This window comes from Loxodonta africana, chromosome 11, assembly GCF_030014295.1.
Source record: "Loxodonta africana isolate mLoxAfr1 chromosome 11, mLoxAfr1.hap2, whole genome shotgun sequence".
In the NCBI taxonomy this organism is placed as follows: domain Eukaryota; kingdom Metazoa; phylum Chordata; class Mammalia; order Proboscidea; family Elephantidae; genus Loxodonta; species Loxodonta africana.
This window is the reverse complement of record NC_087352.1, coordinates 19,907,354-19,921,967: the sequence shown is the minus strand read 5'-3', so window position 1 is coordinate 19,921,967 and position 14,614 is coordinate 19,907,354. Positions and strand designations below refer to the sequence as shown.

The 14,614-nt window shown below is 41.2% G+C and overlaps 1 protein-coding gene across 2 annotated transcripts in view; it reads left to right on the top strand.

Moving 5' to 3' along the window:
* The first annotated feature begins 4,458 nt into the window (after positions 1 to 4,458).
* The window catches only part of LOC111749556 (zinc finger protein 577-like), a 24,540-nt gene continuing 14,384 nt past the window's right edge, over positions 4,459 to 14,614 (top strand). For both annotated transcript variants that reach the window (XM_064294131.1, XM_064294130.1), the window contains exons 1-3: positions 4,459 to 4,585; positions 5,633 to 5,759; positions 6,009 to 6,103. In XM_064294131.1, the coding sequence (XP_064150201.1) occupies positions 4,501 to 4,585; positions 5,633 to 5,759; positions 6,009 to 6,103 (307 nt within the window). In that variant the 5' untranslated portion in view covers positions 4,459 to 4,500. The remainder of the gene's footprint in view (positions 4,586 to 5,632; positions 5,760 to 6,008; positions 6,104 to 14,614) is intronic.

The following is a 14,614-nucleotide window of genomic DNA, read 5'->3' as shown; positions in this document are numbered from 1 at the left end:
AGTACACAGCAACATCTATGAAGAATTCTTTTCAAAAATATTGAACAAGGAACTAATCAAACCACTAAGTTCAACTATCCAGCTTACCAGAAGTGAAGGCAGATGGGGAAGAACAAGTTAAACTCTGCAGGAGAGGCAATCAGCCAAATCTGTAGGGTCAGACATCTTACGGGACAAATGACCTATTCTCTTCCTCTCTCCCTTCATTCCTTCCAATAGCATATATGGATTTACAATATTTTCTAACATTCCTAATTTTATGTCAAGGGGAAATCTCCTTTTTTTAAATTTATAGTTTAAAATTTTTAATTACAATTTAAAAGATGATTGGCTGGGCCACAGTCTTGCAAGGGATTGGTTATTTACTATGCAAATAGTGGTTTGAAAATCCACCAAATAGGATTGACTGACTTGTGGTCCACGAAGGGAATTTGTGAGTTTTGCCATTCTGCTAGGCTTCTAAGGCCCAATCCCACAAAGGTTCAGGTGGACCTCACTACCATCAAGAAGAGCCTGGAGAGGAATGTGTCCTTTGGACCTGTGGTCTTTGTGCTGAGAACGTCCAATACTCTGAAGAGAGAGAACTGAAGATGGCACAGATAGCAAGGAAAGGCACCAAGTACAGCAGAGCCTGGCAGCAGAGAAACGGTGGCAGCAGTAAGAGCAGTGGAGCCAGAAGACTGGTGAGAGGGTACCGTGAGATTGCTGGCCCGTAGAGAGAGAAACAGAGTTGAGCACCTTTAGGCAGGTTGCTTGCTGGTAGAGGTAAAGAACTCTCATACTTGCCCAAGCAGGGTAGAGGCTGAGAAAGGCCCAGGAGCAGAAGCCAAGAGGAGTGCCTGGCCTGTGGGCATAGCCAAGAGGAGAACCTGGCCTGCAGGCACGACCAAGAAGTTGCTGAAAGCTATCCGGATGAGAAGCTGCCCGGATTGATGAAGTTGATTTTGTCTCCTGAGTTGTGTCTTGTTATTATTTTCAAGTTGATTCTGATCCCGAGTTGTAGCCTGTTAATTCCCTAATAAACCATATAACTATGAGTGTGGTCAGTGAGTTCTGTGTGGCCGTTGTAATGAACTACTGAACCCAGCAGAGACAGAGAATGCCGTGGTGGGGATGGCTCGTGTCAGAAATGGTGGAAAAGTTGGATAGTGAAGGTACGTCTGACCATCTCATAGGAACCAGCTTTGTGTGGATTTTGATTCTTATCTCAGCTGTCGCTCTCCTAGCAACAGCTTTCTGCCTTTGCTACCAGCTCTGCCACTTCTTGCTGCTGGCTCTGCCACCTGGCACCCTCTGGGCCTCTTGCCACCAGCTCTGTTCCTGGGTACCTTCTGGGACTTTTGCTGTCTTCAGTTTTATAGCCTTTGACCTGTATTTCACCTCTTTTGGGTGGTCCCCCCCGCTCCCGCAGGAACTGCTGGTCTAAACAGCTCTGCTCCAGGCTGTTATGTTCTTGAGGTGCCCTTTTTGCCTCTCCATAAAAACCTCTGTGTGGTTGGATGCTTATGTAAGCAAACTCCTTGTCAATTTCAAAGCATGGCCCTCTCAGCAGAACCACTAACGAACTGATCCTGTTGGTGGACCACAAATCATGCAATCCTATTGTGTAGTTCCACACACCACCTTTCTGACTAGTAAACTGATCAGTCCCTGCAAGATGAGTAAAAAGGACCAGTTACAGGGTAGGCTGTGACACAGAACCAGACAAAGAGTGTCAAACCATCAAGTTGTTTACAACTTACCGAGGAAATATCAATCAACCTGGAGAATCCCCTGTAACAAACCCTCTGGGGTAGATAAGAACCTGGGATCACCCCCATGCCAAGTTGCTTCTCCAAAGCATTAGGGTGAAGGTAATTCCTCAGGATTAAGGAGGAAAATTTCCCAAGCTGTTTAAAAAAAAAGACAAAAGACTGCATAAAAGAACTCATTTCTTCACAGTTTAGTACTTTTGTCTTTGATCTGCAGTTATTGTCCCAGTGCCATATAAAAACTTTAGGAGTAGTGGGCACAGGTGATTATACATTGGTTTCAAGAGCGCTTGCTTCATATGCTGTCCTTCCTAAAGATAAGCTATGTGAGAACTTGCCAGTGGAAAAGACTATGAGCTGATTTTGGTTAGTCGTCCCTTTCATATCCACCATCTTCCGACATTAACGACAAAAAAGGCGTTCCTCTCCCCCATTCCATATCTTCCTGTGGATACTGCACGGTGATGTAAAAGCTTGCAGGGTGTTATACAAAGAGACAGATGAAATACTTAAAAAAAAAACAAAAAAAACCCACTTTTTTTTACTTTGTTAGGATGAGTCCACATGGCAAGAGAGACCAATAGTTGTGGCTTCTTATAATTGAATTTTCTCTTGAATCTACAGGTTCTGGTATGCAAGATCAAGATATAGTAAGTGGTAGAAGAAGGAGGAGGTTACCGGCTTGGGAGATCATTGTTTCTGGTAAAGGACTGAGGTATTTGACAATGATTTCCATAGAGTTCCAGAGAATACAGAAGACAAAGCACACCCTGGAGCTACTAGTTCTTAAGAACAGAAGAAAATGACCAAGGCCCAGGTGAGGTCTGTTAGACCTATTTTACCCTGGACTTTAGGAAGCTTATAAAAGACAGTTTTATTGAATGAGAGTATGTTGATAAAAATCAGGATCTGTTAGAAAATAAGTTTAGATTGTAATCTTAAAATCAGGGCAAATTAGGAAGTAATATATGGAAGCCGTAGGATTAATGCAAAGTTCTTAACGTTGGAACATAGGTGATTGTGTAACACCCTGTGGGTTGCCTTAGCTATGAATTTGTGTGTGCTTTTCTTGACAGTCATAATAACAAGAAAAACATGAAAAGTTACGTGATTTGCAGTGTTTGTGAGGAGAAGGCAACCCAGTTTTTCAGGGGAAGTAAACGTTTTATTGCTCTTGGGTCTTAAAAATTCCTTGGAGTAAGCAAAGGTAGTAATATCAAAGCAAAGTTCAATTGGACAAAATTATTCAAAAACAGTTTGGCTTCCATTGGAGCTGCAGTGCAATGGGTTTTTCTTTATATATGGCCTTTCTGGCCCTGGGCTTGCAGTTCTGCCAAGATGATTTGCTAGGCCACAATCTTTCAAAGGGATTGGTTAGTCTACTAGGCAAACAGGGTGCATAAAACCCTTGTGGGTATTGTTTGATTACTATGTAGATATGGTGTGTAAAACCCTTGTGGGAATTAGAATGGATTACTATGCAAACTAGGTGACTGTGGCCTACCAAGGGAATTGGTCACTTTGACCTTCTGCTAGGCTTGTAAGGGCTAATCCCACAGAGGTTCAGGGGGACCTCACTACCATCAAGAAAAGTCTCAGGTCTAAAGTGTGGAGCCATGGCCGCTGGGCTTTCAAAGGGTGGGACTACAGCCTCCCAAGTTTCAAAGAGTCAAATCTTCACCAGCTCAGTTCAGGAATGTGGCCTTTCATAAGTGCCAGTGGGGTGGGCTACCCAAAGCCAAAGGAGCAGAGTTGCCTTTCCAGTGGGCTGGAAGGTGGAGCTGGAACCCAGGGCCGAAGGACCTCCACCCAGAGTCCAGAGGGTGTGGCCAACACCCAGAGTCTAGAGGGCATGGCCATCATCTAAATGGTCTCAGAGAACAGAGGATTATTTTCAAGCCTTGGGAGCTAATGTAGTGTGTTCTGCTGACTTGTTTGGTGCCTGTTATCCCTTCTTTCCCTCCAATTTCTCCCATTCGTAATGGAAATGTCTACCTTGTGCTTGTTCCACCATTGTACTTAGATAGCTGATAACTTGTATTACAGATTTCATAGATGAAGAGGAATTTTGCCCCAAGAGATTTTGGACTTGGAGTTGACCTAAGACTTTTGCCATGATATGATGGGGTGAATGTGTTTTACATGTGACAAGGACTTGAATTTTGGGGGCCAAAGCGTGGAATGTTATGGATCGAATTGTGTCCCCCCAAAATGTGTGTTAACATGGCTAGGCCCTGATTCCCAGTGTTGTGTGGTTGTCCACCATTTTGTGATCTGATGTGATTATCCTATGTGTTGCAAATCCTAACCTGTATGATATCTTAATGGGGTAGGATTAGAGGCAGTTATGTTAATGAGGCAGGACTCAATCTATAGGATTAGGTTGTATTTTGAGTCAATCTCTTTTTGTATATAGACATAAAAAGAGAGAATTGAGCAGAGAGGAGAGGGACCTCATACCACCAAGAGGAAGCGGTGCTGGGAGCTCAGTGTGTCCTTTGGACCTGGGGTCCCTGTGCTGAGAAGCTCTTAGACCAGGGGAAGATTGATGACAAGGACCTTCTCCTAGAACTGACAGAAGGAGAAAGCCTTCCCCTGGAGCTGGTACCCTGAATTTGGACTTCTAGCCTCCTAGACTGTGAGAGAGTCAATTTCTGTTTGTTAAAGTCATCCCCTTGTGGTATTTCTGTTACAGCAGCACTAGATAACCAAGACACCCAGGAATAAAGCCAGATATTCCATAGAATGAATGGGCTGCTTGACCTGCAAATGGTCCTCTATGAAGAAAAATGCTAGCATTCAAATTTTGGTTATTGATTTGGCAGAGGACGGCTGTAAGTTCCATTTTTTACTAAAAGCTTGGAGTACAGACATTGACAGTGCTAACTTTGTGCCTTCTTAACCCCCAGTTCAAAAAATGAAGCCATAGCCAATTATTTTTAGTTTGACTTTCATATTTTGAATGATTCAAAGGATATACTTGCTTTTTTTTTTTAAGAGGTTTAAATTTAAGCAAACAGAAGTGGTGGTAGAATAAGAGAATATACTTTGTTTTTTTCTGCCCAACTACCAACTCAAAGATAAAAAATTTGAATAGTTCAGTGCTCCATCTAGTTCTTGTCTGAATTTACATGTGTTCAAACATACCTGTATTTATACATACACTTACATAGACTTCTCTGTACACACATGCACTTATACACATACAATTGTATATATTGTTAAGAATTTTTACATATTTGGATCATAATATATGTACTATTTGGGGGCTTGATATTTTTCATTTAAGAGAATGCCTTGGAGTCAGTATGGATAGATCACCTCATTGATTTTAATGTTTGCATAGTATTTCATAGCATAGAGGTGCTGTAATTTTATAGTTTTCTTTTGATAGAAATTTAGATTCTTGGTGGCTTCTCATTATTAGAAACAATGAAATAATGAACATTCTTAATACACATTTTGGTAGTTGTCCCTGCTGTTGAGTTGATTCTGATTTGCGGTGACTCCATGTGTTACAGAACTGCTTCATAGAGTTTTTTTATGGCTGTAATCTTAACAGAAGCAAATTGCCAGGCCTTTACTTTTGTGGCACTGCTAAGTGGATTTGAATTGCCAACTTTTAGGTTATTAGCTGAACGCAAACCCTTTGTACCACATGGGACCTTGTACATTGTTTTACATGTGTGCAAATACTGCTTTAGTAATTTTTTTAGGCTAGGAAGAACTAACTAGTAGAAATCCTTGGTGCTATGGTACGTGAAATAGTCATACTGTGTGCAGCTTATCATGGGACAAATGATCAGAACGTGTTCCTGTCCATCTTTTCCACACTATCCATTGATATCCATCTCAGATTGCATTGAAATGTGTTATTCCAGGGATCATTATTATTCAAGGATATGGCTGTGGGCTTCACCTGGGAGGAGTGGCAGTTACTAGACCCCTCTCAGAAGGACCTGTACAAGGATGTGATGTTGGAGAACTACAACAATCTGGTATCAGTAGGTAAGGACAGCATTGCAGGATCACTCATTGTGGGCTCTGTCAATCTTTTCTTTCTCATTTGGTGAAATCTTTAAGGCCCCATGAATATTTAGTGTTTGGCCCTAGAGTATATGCTCTCCTCTTCCGAGTAAAGGATTTTTACTTAGCAAAGTACAAATACCGTGGTCCTGGAAATATAATGTTCAATTTTCCTAGCTTCCCTGTGCATAAGTATTTCATGCTAAGTGTTCAGTCATTTCCCTTTCACAGGTATCAAGGTACCAAACCAGATTCAGTCTTCAAGTTGGAGCAAGGAGAAACACCATGGATAGCAGAGGGAGCAATCTACAGTTGGACCAGTCCAGGTGAGTGAGTGGCAACCAATACGATGGGCATAAATGGTACTAAAATCCCAGGTGGTCAGTGAAGGGTTGACACTTTTGAAATGTTTTATATAGAACTCTCCTTGCCCCAGCTGGTGACCCAGAAAGCTAATCAACCCCTTTAACATCTCTGTCCTTTATTAGGGCTGTTTTCCTTTGCCTATTATTTTTTTTTTTATTAACTTTTATTAAGCCTCAAGTGAACGTTTACAAATCCAATCGGTCTGTCACATATAAGTTTACATACATCTCACTCCCTACTCCCTCTTGCTCTCCCCTTCTTGAGTCAGCCCTTTCAGTCTCTCCTTTCGTGACAATTTTGCCGGCTTCTCTCTCTCTCTATCCTCCCATCCCCCCTCCAGACAAGAATTGCCAACACAATCTCAAGTGTCCACCTGATATAATTAGCTGACTATTCATCAGCGTCTCTCTCCCACCCGCTGACCAGTCCCTTTCATGTCTGTTGAGTTGTCTTCGGGGGTGGTTCCTGTCCTGTGCCAACAGAAGGTCTGGGGAGCATGGCCGCCGGGATTCCTCTAGTCTCAGTCAGACCATTAAGTTTGGTCTTTTTATGAGAATTTGGGGTCTGCATCCCACTGATCTCCTGCTCCCTCAGGGGTCCTCTGCTGTGCTCCCTGTCAGGGCAGTCATCGATTGTGGCCGGGCACCAACTAGTTCTTCTGGTCTCAGGATGATGTAGGTCTCTGGTTCATGTGGCCCTTTCTGTCTCTTGGGCTCTTAGTTGTCGTGTGACCTTGGTGTTCTTCATTTTCCTTTGCTCCAGGTGGGTTGAGACCAATTGATGCATCTTAGATGGCCGCTTGTTAGCATTTAAGACCCCAGACGCCACATTTCAAAGTGGGATGCAGAATGATTTCATATTAGAATTATTTTGCCAATTGACTTAGAAGTCCCCGCAAACCATGTTCCCCAGGCCCCCGCCCTTGCTCTGCTGACCTTTGAACCATTCATTTTATCCCGGAAACTGCTTTTGGTCCAGTCCAGTTGAGCTGACCTTCCATGTATTGAGTGTTGTCTTTCCCTTCACCTAAAGCATTTCTTATCTACTGATTAATCAATAAGAAACCCTCTCCCACCCTCCCTCCCTACCCCCCTCGTAACCACAAAAGTATGTGTTCTTCTCAGGTTTACTATTTCTCAAGATCTTATAATAGTGGTCTTATACAATATTTGTCCTTTTGCCTCTAACTAATTTCGCTCAGCATAATGCCTTCCAGGTTCCTCCATGTTATGAAATGTTTCAGAGATTCGTCACTGTTCTTTATCGATGCGTAGTATTCCATTGTGTGAATATACCACAATTTATTTACCCATTCATCCGTTGATGGACACCTTGGTTGCTTCCAACTTTTTGCTATTGTAAACAGAGCTGCAATAAACATGGGTGTGCATATATCTGTTTGTACGAAGGCTCTTGTATCTCTAGGGTATATTTCCAGGAGTGGGATTTCTGGGTTGTCTGGTAGTTCTATTTCTAACTGTTTAAGATAATGCCAGATAGATTTCCAAAGTGGTTGTACCATTTTACATTCCCACCAGCAGTGTATAAGAGTTTCAATCTCTCCGCAGCCTCTCCAACATTTATTATTTTGTGTTTTTTGGATTAATGCCAGCCTTGCTGGTGTGAGATGGAATCTCATCGTAGTTTTAATTTGCATTTCTCTAATGGCTAATGATCGTGAGCATTTTCTCATGTATCTGTTGACTGCCTGAATATCTTCTTTAGTGAAATGTGTGTTCATATCCTTTGCCCACTTTTTGATTGGGTTGTTTGTCTTTTTGTGGTTGAGTTTTGACAGAATCATGTAGATTTTAGAGATCAGGCGCTGGTCTGAGATATCATAGCTGAAAATTCTTTCCCAGTCTGTAGGTGGTCTTTTTACTCTTTTGGTGAAGTCTTTAGATGAGCATAGGTGTTTGATTTTTAGGAGCTCCCAGTTATCGGGTTTCTCTTCATCATTTTTGGTAATGTTTTGTATTCTGTTTATGCCTTGTATTAGGGCTCCTAGGGTTGTCCCAATTTTTTCTTCCATGATCTTTATTGTTTTAGTCTTTATGTTTAGGTCTTTGATCCACTTGGAGTTAGTTTTTGTGCATGGGGTAAGGTATGGGTCCTGTTTCATTTTTTTGCAAATGAATATCCAGTTATGCCAGCACCATTTGTTAAAAAGGCTTTCTTTTCCCCAATTCATTAACACTGGTCCTTTGTCAAATATCAGCTGCTCATACGTGGATGGATCTATGTCTGGGTTCTCAATTCTGTTCCATTGGTCTATGTGCCTGTTGTTGTACCAGTACCAGGCTGTTTTTACTACTGTGGCTGTATAATAGGTTCTGAAATCAGGTAAAGTGAGGCCTCCCACTTTCTTCTTCTTTTTCAGTAGTGCTTTGCTTATCCGGGGCTTCTTTCCCTTCCATATGAAATTGGTGATTTGTTTCTCTATCCCCTTAAAATATGACATTGGAATTTGGATCGGAAGTGCGTTAAATGTATAGATGGCTTTTGGTAGAATAGACATTTTTACTATGTTAAGTCTTCCTATCCATGAGCAAGGTGTGTTTTTCCACTTAAGTATGTCCTTTTGAATTTCTTGTAGTAGAGCTTTGTAGTTTTCTTTGTGTAGGTCTTTTACATCTTTGGTAAGATTTATTCCGAAGTATCTTATCTCCTTGGGGGCTACTGTGAATGGTATTGATTTGGTTATTTCCTCTTCGGTGTTCTTTTTGTTAATGTAGAGGAATCCAAGTGATTTTTGTATGTTTATTTTATAACCTGAGACTCTGCCAAACTCTTCTATTAGTTTCAGTAGTTTTCTGGAGGATTCCTCAGGGTTTTCTGTGTATATAATCATGTCATCTGCAAATAGTGATAACTTTACTTCTTCCTTGCCAATCTGGATACCTTTTATTTCTTTGTCTAGCCTAATTGCCCTGGCTAGGACTTCCAGCACGATGTTGAATAAGAGCGGTGATAAAGGGCATCCTTGTCTGGTTCCCGTTCTCAAGGGAAATGCTTTCAGGTTCTCTCCATTTAGAGTGATATTGGCTGTTGGCTTTGCATAGATGCCCTTTATTATGTTGAGGAATTTTCCTTCAATTCCTATTTTGGTGAGAGTTTTTATCATAAATGGGTGTTGGACTTTGTCAAATGCCTTTTCTGCATCAATTGATAAGATCATGTGGTTTTTGTCTTTTGTTTTATTTATGTGATGGATTACATTAATGGTTTTTCTGATATTAAACCAGCCTTGCATACCTGGTATAAATTCCACTTGATCATGGTGAATTATTTTTTTGATGTGTTGTTGGATTCTATTGGCTAGAATTTTGTTGAGGATTTTTGCATCTACGTTCATGAGGGATATAGGTGTATAATTTTCTTTTTTTGTAATGTCTTTACCTGGTTTTGGTATCAGGGAGATGGTGGCTTCATAGAATGAGTTGGGTAGTATTCCGTCCTTTTCTATGCTTTGGAATACCTTCAGAAGTAGTGGTGTTAACTCTTCTCTGAAAGTTTGGTAGAACTCTGCAGTGAAGCCGTCCGGGCCAGGGCTTTTTTTTGTTGGGAGTTTTTTGATTACCGTTTCAATCTCTTCTTTTGTTATGGGTCTATTTAGTTGTTCTACTTCTGAATGTGTTAGTTTAGGTAGGTAGTGTTTTTCCAGGAATTCATCCATTTCTTCTAGGTTTTCAAATTTGTTAGAGTACAATTTTTCATAATAATCTGAAATGATTCTTTTAATTTCATTTGGTTCTGTTGTGATGTGGTCCTTCTCGTTTCTTATTCGGGTTATTTGTTTCCTTTCCTGTATTTCTTTAGTCAGTCTAGCCAATGGTTTATCAATTTTGTTAATTTTTTCAAAGAACCAGCTTTTGGCTTTGTTAATTCTTTCAATTGTTTTTCTGTTCTCTAATTCATTTAGTTCAGCTCTAATTTTTATTATTTGTTTTCTTCTGGTGCCTGATGGATTCTTTTGTTGCTCACTTTCTATTTGTTCAAGTTGTAGGGACAGTTCTCTGATTTGGGCTCTTTCTTCTTTTTGTATGTGTGCATTTATCGATATAAATTGGCCTCTGAGCACTGCTTTTGCTGTGTCCCAGAGGTTTTGATAGGAAGTATTTTCATTCTCGTTGCTTTCTAAGAATTTCCTTATTCCCTCCTTGATGTCTTCTATAACCCAGTCTTTTTTCAGGAAGGTATTGTTCATTTTCCAAGTATTTGATTTCTTTTCCCTAGTTTTTCTGTTATTGATCTCTAGTTTTATTGCCTTGTGGTCTGAGAAGATGCTGTGTAATATTTCAATGTTTCGGACTCTGCAAAGGTTTGTTTTGTGACCTAATATGTGGTCTATTCTAGAGAATGTTCCATGTGCGCTAGAAAAAAAAGTATATTTTGCAGCAGTTGGGTGGAGAGTTCTGTATAAGTCAATGAGGTCAAGTTGGTTGATTGTTGTAATTAGATCTTCCGTGTCTCTATTGAGCTTCTTACTGGATGTCCTGTCCTTCTCCAAAAGTGGTGTGTTGAAGTCTCCTACTATTAATTGTGGAGGTATCTATCTCACTTTTCAGTTCTGTTAAAATTTGATTTATGTCTCTTGCAGCCCTGTCATTGGGTGCATAAATATTTAATATGGTTATGTCTTCCTGATCAATTGTCCCTTTTATCATTATGTAGTGTCCTTCTTTATCCTTTGTGGTGGATTTAAGTCTAAAGTCTATTTTGTCAGAAATTAATATTGCTACTCCTCTTCTTTTTTGCTTATTGTTTGCTTGATATATTTTTTTCCATCCTTTGAGTTTAGTTTGTTTGTGTCTCTAAGTCTAAGGTGTGTCTCTTGTAGGCAGCATATAGATGGATCGTGTTTCTTTATCCAGTCTGTGACTCTCTGTCTCTTTATTGGTGCATTTAGTCCATTTACATTCAGGGTAATTATAGATAAATAAGTTTTTAGTGCTGTCATTTTGATGTCTTTTTATGTGTGTTGTTGACAATTTCATTTTTCCACATACTTTTTTGTGCTGAGGCGTTTTTCTTAGTAAATTGTGAGATCCTCATTTTCATAGTGTTTGACTTTATGTTAGTTGAGTCGTTACGTTTTTCTTGGCTTTTATCTTGAGTTATAGAGTTGTTATACCTTTTTGTGGTTACCTTATTATTTACGCATATTTTTCTAAGTAAAAACCTAACTTGTGTTGTTCTATATCGCCTTGTATCCCTCTCCATGTGGCAGTTCAGTGCCTCCTGTCTTTAGTCCCTCTTTTTGATTATTGTGATCTTTTACCTATTGACTTCCATGATTCCCTGTTATGTGTATTTTTTTTTTAATTAATCTTAATTTGTTTGTTTTTGTGATTTCCCTATTTGAGTTGATATCAGGACGTTCTGTTTTGTGACCTTGTGTTGTGCTGATATCTGATATTATTGGTTCTCTGACCAAACAATATCCTTTAGTATTTCTTTTAGCTTTGGTTTGGTTTTTGCAAATTATCTAAACTTGTGTTTATCTGTAAATATCTTAATTTCGCCTTCATATTTCAGAGAGAGTTTTGCTGGATATATGATCCTTGGCTGGCAGTTTTTCTCCTTCAGTGTTCTGTATATGTCGCCCCATTCCCTTCTTGCCTGCATGGTTTCTGCTGAGTAGTCTGAACTTATTCTTATTGATTCTCCCTTGAAGGAAACCTTTCTTTTCTCCCTGGTTGCTTTTAAAATTTTCTGTTTATCTTTGGTTTTGGTGAGTTTGATGATAATATGTCTTGGTGTTTTTCTTTTTGGATCAATCTTAAATGGGGTTCGATGAGCATCTTGGATAGATATCCTTTCGTCTTTCATGATGTCAGGGAAGTTTTCTGTCAGGAGTTCTTCAACTATTTTCTCTGTGTTTTCTGTCCCCCTTCCCTGTTCTGGGACTCCAATCACCCGCAGGTTATCCTTCTTGATAGAGTCCCACATGATTCTTAGGGTTTCTTCATTTTTTTTAATTCTTTTATCTGATTTTTTTCCAGCTATGTTGGTGTTGATTCCCTGGTCCTCCAGATGTCCCAGTCTGCATTCTAATTGCTCGCGTCTGCTCCTCTGACTTTCTATTGCGTTGTCTAATTCTGTAATTTTATTGTTAATCTTTTGGATTTCTACGTGCTGTCTCTCTATGGATTCTTGCAACTTATTAATTTTTCCAGTATGTTCTTGAATAATCTTTTTGAGTTCTTCAACAGTTTTATCAGTGTGTTCCTTGGCTTTTTCTGCAATTTGCCTAATTTCATTTGTGATGTCTTGAAGCATTCTATAAATTAGTTTTTTATATTCTGTATCTGATAATTCCAGGATTGTATCTTCATTTGGGAAAGATTTTGATTCTTTTGTTTGGGGGGTTGGAGAAGCTGTCATGGTCTGCTTCTTTAAGTGGTTTGATATGGATTGTTGTCTCCGAGCCATCACTGGGAAACTAGTTTTTCCAGAAAATCCGCTAAAAAAAAAATGCAGTCAGATCCCTATCAGAGTTCTCCCTCTGGCTCAGGCTATTCGGATGTTAATAAAGCTGCCTGGGGAGGGTGGGGGAGGGAACAGAGAGATAGGAGAGTAGCACCTCAGAATATAGCCAGAGTTGCTTGTCTTGCTTGGAATGACTATTATATCTGAGATTCCTGCGGGGCGCGTCGCCTATGTGTGCTGGCTGTGTGGAGATTGCCCCCGGGGGGTCTGGCCCGCTGGAGTCAAGGTCAGATCCTCCGCTTCCAGCCGCACGCCCAGTGTCAAGGCTCCCCTACTGGGACGGTGCACTCTCGACTCCAAAATCAGTCGCTGCCTCCCGGGGACTTCTCGTCCCTCCAGCCGCGTTGCCGTGCCGCCTCTGCGAACCAGTTGGGCCGCCTCACGGGGTTAGTTCAGGTGGGTGGAGCAGCTCCCCGTGCTTGTGCCGTGACCGAGTGTCCTGGCTGGGACGCTGTTCTCCGCAGTCCAATACCAGTCACTGCCTCCCGGGGGCTTCTCCTACCGGCTGCGTCCCACGCCGCCCGCGCGACCCAACTGAGCCCCCTCCTGGGGTTAGTTCAGGGGGGTGGAGCAGCTCTCCGTGTTTATGCCATACCTGCGTCCAGTCCAAATCCTGGCGGGATGGTTCCCCGGCTGGGACGCTGCTCTCCCCGTTCCAAGACCTGTCACTGCCTCCCGGGGACTTCTACCGGCTGCGTCCCACGCCGCCCGCGGAACCGGCTGGTCCCCCTCCTGGGGTTAGTTCAGGGGGGTGGAGCAGCTCTCTGTGCTTGTGGCGTACCTGACTGGTATGCTGGCTCCAGGCTCTGAAAACAATCGCTGCTTCCCCGTATTAGTTCGTTCTCCGTCTCTAAATCTGTGTTTGTTGTTCAGGGTTCGTAGATTGTTATGTATGTGATCGATTCACTTGTTTTTCCGTGTCTTTGTTGTAAGAGGGATCTGCGGTAGCGTCTGCCTAGTCCGCCATCTTGGCTCCGCCCCCTCCTTTGCCTATTTTTAAAGGCCCATGTCTCCCCCGTTTTCTCTCTTCTGAATCTGGTCAGAGTCTATCTCATGTAGGACCTTGATTTCTTGCCTGGGTTCTATTCTCCCAGCATCCTCACGTCTTCTTTTCTTCCATGGCGGTCTCACTTCCTCGCTATGAAATTCCTCCTTTCTACCCCTACAGTTAACATGGTACTCAGCAATGCCATTTTCTTTTGATAGGGTTGAGTTTCCTTCCTGATAATTCACCTCAGCTTAGTTCATTAAAATACCAAACACATCTCATCTCTCAGGGCAACTTTTTGTACTTTTTCTCCCCCTGCTTCCCTAGCTTTCCAGATTCAGTTTTGTTATCTTCTACTTGATTTAAGAATTCATATTAAGAGTTGAATTCGTTCACAGACCTAACTCTCTATTCTGAGGTGGAGACTGCAAATTGACTCTTATCTATGATTGACTTATGAGCCAGAAGGAGCCTTGATGGTGCAGTGGTTAAGAGCTCGGCTACTCGACAAAAGATCAGCAGTTTGAATCCACCAGCTGCTCCTTGGACACCTATGAGGCAGTTCTACTCTGTCCCATAGGGTTGCTATGAGTTGGAATCAACTTGACAGCAGTGGGTTTTGTTTATGAGTCAGAGTTGACAGCAACTAACAATATCAACAGAAAACCATTTCTTTTTCACCTTCTTCTTACCATTTTTCCTTCTGTAATTTTCTAATTTTTTGCTTACCTGTTGATTCCTTTTATTTTTTTTACTCGACTAGAATGACCTCTCTGTGAAGACAGAGAATACCTTAGTTATTTTAACGTCTCAAACACCAGATTGTTAAACAAATGTGTCTAAAATGATCAGATCCAGCCCCTACAATCCTGGATCATATTTCCATCCATGTTTTTTTGTCGTATTCCAACAGTAATTTGTTTCTATTTCTATTCCTATCCCCATTTTGCAATGTCCTGTATGGAAAGTGGAGCCTTGGTGGTACAGTGGT